We start from the raw sequence: 7,594 nt of genomic DNA, 5'->3' as shown, positions 1-7,594 counted from the left end.
ATTAGCACTGCAGCCAGGTCACCAGGCACACAGAAGGCTCTGATGGCACCAAAGGGACCGACAGTGGCAACGTGTCCTGGGACAGTGTCCGCAGAAGGGGCACCAGTGGCCGAGGCATCTGCTGCCCAGGAGGGCGCAGGAGCAAGGGAGCAGAGGCCGCCACTGGCCTGTCCACTCTCAAGGTGGCCCCTCGGAAGCTGTGTTGGAAGGACCCGGATTTGGTGCTGTCTGCCAGGAGCTGGCTGGCTGCTTAGGGACAGCGCCCCTGCTCCGGGCCTTGTTCCCGTCATAAACACACCTGGTGCTGGGTCAGCTCAGCGATGGTTGCAAAGCCCTTTACAACGGAGTATGTCACAGGCTCTGAGGACGCTGGACCAGGTTTCCAGGGTTCCCCCGGCGCCATGGGCAGGAGCTTTAACCTTTCTGAGCCTCAGTTTCCCTCTGTAAATAGGGGTGATAACACCCAGAAAGGCGAGAGGGCCGATGAGATGGTTGCCTGTAAAGGGGCTGGCCAGTCAATGAAGGGGCCATTAGGGTCATTTGCAAACCTTTCCCTTTCAAAACCCAGCCTGGGCGCCTCTCCTCCTTCCCTCCGGCCAAGCCCCCACAGCCCCGGGGGCCTTGCGGCCGGCTCCCGGCTGGTAGCTAGTTGTGTGTCTAAAACTCAACCTCCACAACCAAACTAAGTCCCCTCAGGAAGACACTTCTTCCACAGCGCGGCCCCCACACTGCCTTGTGCAGATGCTCCACGCGTGCGGGCTGACCAGCCGACCAGGACGCAGCGGCCGCACCGGATGTGGCCCCGCCGGTGCTGAGACGATGCTCTGGAGGGGGCGGGAGGGGAAGTGCGGGGCCTTGAACCCAACCAGGTGAAGGGGAGCTGACAATCCTCCCCTGAGGAACGTGGGCAGAGCAGATTCCCAAACTCGCCCGGCAAACAGCAGGGCTCACTCCCACCCAGTGTCTGGCCTGTGCGGCACCAGAAAAACACCAGCAAACATTCCAATCCAAAGACTCCGAACAGCAAGGCAGGTTTCGTGTCGCTTCTGGTTTATTAGTTCCGTCTGTTCTAAGTTGCACGTTAGGAAAATAACAAAACCAATGCTGGGGCCCAGGGTACTCACACGCCTGCAGTGAGGTCAGTCTATGTTGCTGCACAGATTGGCTGTTTGGTACCAGAAGATGTGTGTAATTCGGGCAAAACTGGACAGATGAACAATTATATGTACAGTAAAGTAAAAGGGGAAGTCATTCAAGTATCAAAATACAGAGACAGATTAAATAACATCTTTATTACAACGCGTTCCGTCGCCACACCATTGGCAACAATGCGTTCCTGGCAGCCATTCTGCGGCCTGGCCGCCTCAGAACAGACGAGGTCGGACCAGCCTCCAAGGTCTGGGCGACTGTGGCTGCCCGCCCCCGGGACCTGGCACGGATGCCCGAGGGAGTGAGCGGGCGGGCGCAGGGCCTGCCAGAGCAGCTGGCAGGCAGGAGGGCCAGCCAGAGCCTGCGGCGGCGACAGGGCCACCCACTCCACGTCCCACCTACACGGGCCCCACAGTTCAGAGACACAGAGACGGCTGTTACACGCGTGACCTGACCGAGACGTGCCGAGCAGGGCGTCCGCTGGAAGCCTGTCAATCCTGGCAGTTCCTTCCCAGCAGGGAGAGGCCTGCCCAGGGGAGGGGAAGAGCAGGCCCCGTCCTTCCTTTCTGATATCCAGAAATAAACGCATCTCAGCACAAAGCCAGAGCCAAGCAGACCCGCCTAGGCTTTCCAATAGGAAAATACCCTGAATAAATAAAGAACACGTAGCAGCTTCCAGGAGGAACATCTACATGTGACTCAACGCGGGCCGAGGGCTCATCGTAGTGTCTGTTCCCTTTTAGCCTCATGGTACCCCCTGCCCGCGGCCCAGCAGAGGCTGCTCCCCACCCGCCTCCGCCCTCGCCAACTCCTGGCAGAAAGCAGGTCACCCTCACGGGGAGCTGAGGGGAGTCCTCGCAGGCCCTGGAAGCAACAGGAAGTTGAGTCAAACTCCCAGGCTCCCGTTCAGTACCGAAAAGTGGGGGAGCCCCCTCTATCCCGGAGGGAGGCGACTGCCAGGGAACGTGGGCAGGATGGCCCAGCCTCCGGCCCTGCTTCCCATGTCTGGCCGACCAGGTGCCCAGGGCTCTCCTGCACCCGCAGGCAGAGCTCCGCCTCTACCCTCCCTGGGAAAGACCCGCTGGGCCATGGCTACCATGCCGGCCAGCTCCACCTCCCAGGAACCCGCCTCGTTTCTGCTCCACTGGGGGTGGGGGAGGGGGGTGGGTGGGTGTTGGAGAGATGGAGACAGACACCACAGGTAAAAAGCAAAGCAAGCCCCGGAGGGCTGAGGGCAGCGACGCCACCTGCCCTGAAGGCCACACAGGGAAGCAAGCTGCCACCTTCCTTCCTCCGTGTGGAGCCAGGGGAGGGCCAGCAGCTGAGCACAGTCAGCCAGGAACTGGGAGAACCCGCGTGAGGCCTAATCAGAGGCCTGATTAGACAGATCACGAATCGGCAGGCAGCAATCTCAGCTGCCGACCCACTAATGCCCAAACTCAGCTGCCTGTTCTTTCCAACGCAACCAGGCGCCCGAGTCCCCAGAAAGCTCCTGGGCCAGGCAGCCGGGGCAGGGCTCCGACCGCGGCTCGGACTTCATGGCACAGGAACTGCTCGCTCGTCTCCAGCAGGACCTGGACCTTCCCTCCAGGAACCCCAGACCCGACAGCGACCAGAAGCCTCTGCCCCTGCCGGGCGCCTCTGAGGCGGGGCCCGGGCCAGGTGGGGACGAGAAGTGCGCTCACAGGGACCAGGTCCAACTTGGCCGGGTGTGAAACGCAGACTAACAACACGCAGTCAGGGCTGCCCTCGGGTCCCCCTTTCCTACTCACGGGCACTGCCTCCATCCGACCCACTGGGCCTCCCAAACCCCGTCCTGAGGACAGAGGCCCTTTACCCGCCGCGGTTCCGTCCCCTGACCCTACAGGCACCCGTCTAAAGGCTGGCAGTTTAACCTAGAGGTTTGAGGCAAGTGTTAAAAGTTCATTTTATAAAATTTTTTTCTATTAAAACACGTGTTCTGGACAAGTCATATCTTGACCCTCTGGGCTCCAGTCTCCCGGGAGAGAGGCCCGCAGGGCTCCGAGCCAGGGCAGGCGCGCTCTGCAGGACGAGGCGGCAGGCGGCAGGCAGCCGGGAGGAGGCCGGGCCTGGGGCTTCGAAGCTGCAGGTGACGTGGTGGTGGCGGTGCAGGTGGCGGTGGCGGAAGCCCGAGCTCCCACACCTGTGTCCGCAGCACAGCTGGTTCCTCAGTGGCTCAGCTTGGCAGAAGCAAACACAACGGGGGAGGAGAGGGTTAACCAGGGCCTGCACAGGTGGGGGACACGGAAAGGGACCAGGAAGCAGAAAGAAGACAGGAAGCGGAACAGAAGGTCCCTCACGGCCTCCCCCGAGCACCCACTGTCACCTCCGCTCAGCGCGTCTGCCTGGCAGGCACGGGACAGACAGAGGACCCCTCGGTTTACCAGCGGGGAGCTCAGTCCTACAGCAGCAGCACCACTGGGCGCTCTGCGGGAATGCGGTGTCCGCGCTCCCTACGGAGCTGCCCGGCTCCTGCCGCCCAGCGGAGAGAGCCTCGAGGCAGCTGCGGGCCTGCTGTGTGGCGGACTGCACAGCCCTGTTCAGGGAGGGCCAGGTGATGGTGACTACCGCTGACCCCGGCACTGCGGACAAGGTCAGAGGATGGGGCGCCATGTGCAGGGCGCAGGCCTCCCTCGTGCTGGGCCCTACAGGGAGGCCTTCCTCCTCGGTGAGCGAGACTCCAGGCCAGCCTGTGACTCACTGGCGAAGACAGGAGGGCTGGCCACACGTACCAGCCCTTCCTCGGAGGGAGACCCACCAGGCCCGAGACCGGCGGGGGCGAGGCAGGCCCGTGGTGCAGGTGCCCCAGGGCCGGGGCGGCCCTGGCCCTCACAGAAAGCAGCCTGGCCCTGGTCCAGCTCGTCGCCGAGCTCAGGGTCTCGGGCGGCCAGCACCTCGAGGGGAGAGGCGGGCAGCGGGAGCAGAGTGGGGGCTCTGGCTCCGGGGGTCACAGTGGTTGGTGTGTGAAGGAGGGTGCACACGGAGCTGTGAACAGCGGCCCCAGCGCTCGGCACAGAAGGCAGCGGAGGACGCCGCCAGGGCCCGCCGGTCAGTGAGCACCGACGGCAGCACCCCCGCCCGCAGGTGCACAGTGCCTGCCACAGGGCCCTGAGCCCGCTTGGCACCCCTCAAGGCAAGTCATCCCCCGAGCCGTCCGTGCCCAGGGGGCTCACAGTGTCCGGTGGTGGCACAAGCTGGGAGCACAGTGTCTGCAGCTACTGCTGAGCAGCGCGGTCCCGGGGGGCCTGGCGCCAGCGGCTGGAAGGAGTCGAGAGCAGACAGGCCGGGCGGCAAGGCACAGAGACTAGTGGAGGAGAGGGTGGGTGCTAGAAGATAGTGGTCTCGTACTTGGTGCTGAGGCTCCGCTTAGAGTCTGGTTTGGGGTCCACGACCCAGGAGACGCTGGCATGGGACTGGGCATCTGGCTCCATGTCGGGCGGTTCCAGCTGCCAAGGAAGAAGGGAAGAGTCAGGTGGAGCGCACACCTCCGCCCGGGGCAACAGGGCCCTGCTGCCCTCCCCCTCCGCCCCACCCCCCTGGGCATCTCTAATGTCTGGGTGACTGTGACCAGCTGCCCGCCAGCCCGAGGCTTCTCCAGCAGCGCCCGCTGGCACCTGGCGCTAGAAGCCCCAGAGGGTGTGGAGCCTGGCGGATGCAGGGCCCACCAGAGGCCAAAGTCCAAAGAGCAGGCTCCCTGTGTGCGTGTCTGTATGTGTGTGTGCGTGCGCGCCTGTGTGTGTGCACACGTGTGTGCGTATGTGTGCATGTCTGTGCGTGTGTGTGCACATGCGCCTGTGTGTGTGTGTGTGTGTGTGTGTGTGTGGCAGGAGCGACTCCCTCCTGGGATCATGGTGGGAGGGCCACGCTGGGCCTCAACATGGACAGCCTGTCCCAGGGAGTCTCAGAGCTGTTGGCCTACGGGCGCCTCGCTGCCAGGGCATCGTGCTCTGAGCCCCACAGCTGTGGCAGGACCCCGGCGAGGCCACAGCGCACGGGCCCTCCGAGGGAGGACACAGAACAAGGGCTGAAGCACAGACGGGACGGCGGGGGCGGGGCAGGAAAGGAGGACGCCGCGCAGGCTGGAGGCCACGGCCCCAGAGACGGACACAGACAGGGACGGACACAGACGGGGACGCAAGACCTTGACTCCAGGACTAACAGACGGCAGCGGCAGGTAAGAAGGACGATGGGTGGTGCAGGTGTGACAGTAACAACAGCGAGTGTCGGGGGGCAGCGGCACCTGGGGTGCAAAGCAAAGCAGACAGACATGGCGACGTTACAGGGCGCTGCGGCCGCGCCGCCTGTGCACCTGCGAGGCCGCCGGCGAGGACGGGCAGCGGGAGCCTAACGGCCGGGTTCTTTCCTGAGGGGCAGCTGCCTGAGTGTGGGAGACCCCGCGAGCCGGGCAAGGGGGCCACGTACCGCTGACTTCCTCACACCCACGCGAGGCTTCGGCACCGGCTTGGAAGATCTCGTCTCGACGGGCTCGGCGGCAGAGGCCCCCACGGGCCGGGCCCTCTGGGCCTGCAGGGCCAGCTGGTAGGCCACCTCGAACGCCTGCCCCAGCGTCAGGATGATCTCGTAGGTCAGGGTCTGGGAGGAAAGAGCACACTCAGCTGACGGGGGCTCCCTGGGCACCCCCTCCCCCAGCACAGGCTCAGGGCACCCGACAGGGCACAGAGCAGTCCTTTCTGTCCCAGAGCAACTGACGTATCAGGGAGCAACCTGAGCCCAGACACGTTTTGTTTCCTCGGAGAGACTAGGTGGACGTGACCCTGCACCCAGCCGACCAGGTCCCCGGGAGACACAGAAACTGCCCAGGCGGCCACGGCCCACCTCTGGCCCCTCACGGCTGCGCCGCGGCAGCAGCACTCCCACGGGCGACCTCAGGCCCTGCGGGGAGAGCCTGGGGGGACTGGTGTCGCGCACTTGTCAGCACTTTAGTTAGAACAAAGAGAGGCTGGGTTTCCGTTCAGCTCCTGATCCTTTTGAACGTGTCACACGCTGATGAGTTTCTGCGTGTGGCCTGGGTTTTACTGCGATTTCACAGGCCCGGGCCTTCAGGAGCACACGTCACAGAGCTGACTGACGTGAGAAAAGCGAGCGACAGGTGAGTGCCAAGGACACGAGGATGGGGCGCGCTCCTCGTCCCCCGCCAACCCCACGAGGCGGGCGCATCACGCCCTCTCCAGACCAGGAGCCTGACGCTGGACAGGAACCAGCTTCAGACTCCGGAACTGCCTCAGGGCACAGGGAGTCCTCCCGCTCTCCAGGCTGGGGCAGTGCCCTCAGCCCAGCCCCTGAGCCAGAACGGGCAGGAGGGCCCTGCCGCCCCCACGAGGGGCAGAGGGCACTTCAGGAGCTACAGGGCTGGGGACTCCGAGCGGCAGCCAAGGCCGTGACTAACTCTCGCAGGAGCAGGACAGCCTGTCGCTGAGCCCCGGACAAGCCGCTGTCCTCTGAGCCGTCTCCCTGTGCACAGAGGGGGCGGTGACGGCTGCGGGGGCTGAGCCACCAGGTGCCAGGGCAGCGCGCACCGAGACTACCCACCACGTCCACCGTGCTGAAGACGTGGCAGTAGTGGTGGCCCGTCTGCAGGTCCTTGGTGATGTAGGCGAAGGTGCAGAGGTCCTCGGGGTCCTGGGCCGCGCAGGAAATGTTCCGGATCTCGTGCTCCGCGATGACGTTCTGTTGAGGAGAGGGGCCTGGAATCCGGGCTCCCTGACATCGCCGCCTTCCTCTGCCCCCCACCCCCCCACCCCCAGGTGGGGACGGGGCGGGTGGCATCTAACCTCACCCGGTTTAGGTTTGGGGTCTCCCCGCTTGAGCACGGCAGCTGACGGGCTCTCCAGCCCTCCGCCTCCAGGTGGGGCGAGAGGGAAGGGCATTGGCGGGTAGGCTGCCCGGCATGGGAGCCCTGTGCTCAGTACGGGACCCCCACCACAAAGGCCCGTGAGCATGCAAGCGGGCGAGGGAGCCCACGCTGGGAACACGCAGGGTGGTGACCAGTGCGCGACCAGGATCGGGGTGTGGGTGGGGATGGAGAGGACTAGGGCTGCGGGGCAGGGGGAGCGCACCTTGTTGGAGGCGTCGATGAACTTGACGCCTTTGTAGGTGATGGACAGGGTGATGGTGGGGACCTTCCTCATGTGCTCGGTGGATTTCTGTAGGAAACAGGCCTGTGAACGCCTGCTCAGGGCCAAGCCCCGGGGACCCACAGCCAACAGCCTTCCCCCACCCGCCCCTGACATGGGGCCCCAGTGGCTGCAGCTGGTACCTAGCCAGCCCCGCTTCACCCCACAAAGATCACCCACCCGCATCTTGGCACAGGCGTCCTGGGTGGATTCTGTCCCTCGAAGGTCTTTGATCAGCATGGAGCCCAGGTACTGTGGAGGGAGCGTGCGGGCTCAGGGGCGCCCCCATC

At 64.6% G+C, this 7,594-nt stretch overlaps 1 protein-coding gene across 4 annotated transcripts; it reads right to left on the bottom strand.

Moving 5' to 3' along the window:
- Positions 1 to 1,033: 1,033 nt before the first annotated feature.
- On the bottom strand, positions 1,034 to 7,566 carry LOC102423167 (ankyrin repeat and SAM domain-containing protein 1A-like). Of its 4 annotated transcripts, XM_006107347.3 has the most exons (7): positions 7,485 to 7,566; positions 7,248 to 7,334; positions 6,721 to 6,858; positions 5,593 to 5,763; positions 5,312 to 5,410; positions 4,519 to 4,616; positions 1,034 to 3,350 (listed from the first exon to the last, which is right to left on the bottom strand). In XM_006107347.3, the coding sequence occupies exons 1-7, from the start codon at positions 7,542 to 7,544 to the stop codon at positions 3,347 to 3,349; spliced, it is 657 nt and encodes a 218-aa protein (XP_006107409.1). In that variant the 5' UTR covers positions 7,545 to 7,566; the 3' UTR covers positions 1,034 to 3,346. The 4 variants fall into 4 exon arrangements, with proteins under 4 accessions (XP_006107409.1, XP_023603847.1, XP_023603848.1 ...); XM_023748079.1 differs by lacking the exon at positions 5,312 to 5,410; XM_023748080.1 differs by lacking the exon at positions 1,034 to 3,350 and having other exon boundaries at positions 3,358 to 4,616.
- Between the last annotated feature and the right edge of the window lie 28 nt (positions 7,567 to 7,594).

This window comes from Myotis lucifugus, unplaced genomic scaffold (genome assembly GCF_000147115.1).
Source record: "Myotis lucifugus unplaced genomic scaffold, Myoluc2.0 scaffold_1124, whole genome shotgun sequence".
Classification (NCBI taxonomy): Eukaryota; Metazoa; Chordata; class Mammalia; order Chiroptera; family Vespertilionidae; genus Myotis; species Myotis lucifugus.
This window is presented reverse-complemented; position numbering and strand designations above follow the sequence as displayed.

What these genes read in the sequence shown, in the direction of transcription:
- LOC102423167 (XM_023748080.1), bottom strand. Translation starts at nt 7,544, where the DNA reads ATGCTGATCAAAGACCTTCGAGGGACAGAATCCACCCAGGACGCCTGT. An exon ending in TCTTCAGCACGGTGGACGTG is followed by an intron (nt 5,764 to 6,720) that starts GTGGGTAGTCTC and finishes CTTTCCTCCCAG; the next exon opens with ACCCTGACCTACGAGATCAT. An exon ending in CTGTTAGTCCTGGAGTCAAG is followed by an intron (nt 4,617 to 5,311) that starts GTCTTGCGTCCC and finishes CTTCCTTGGCAG; the next exon opens with CTGGAACCGCCCGACATGGA.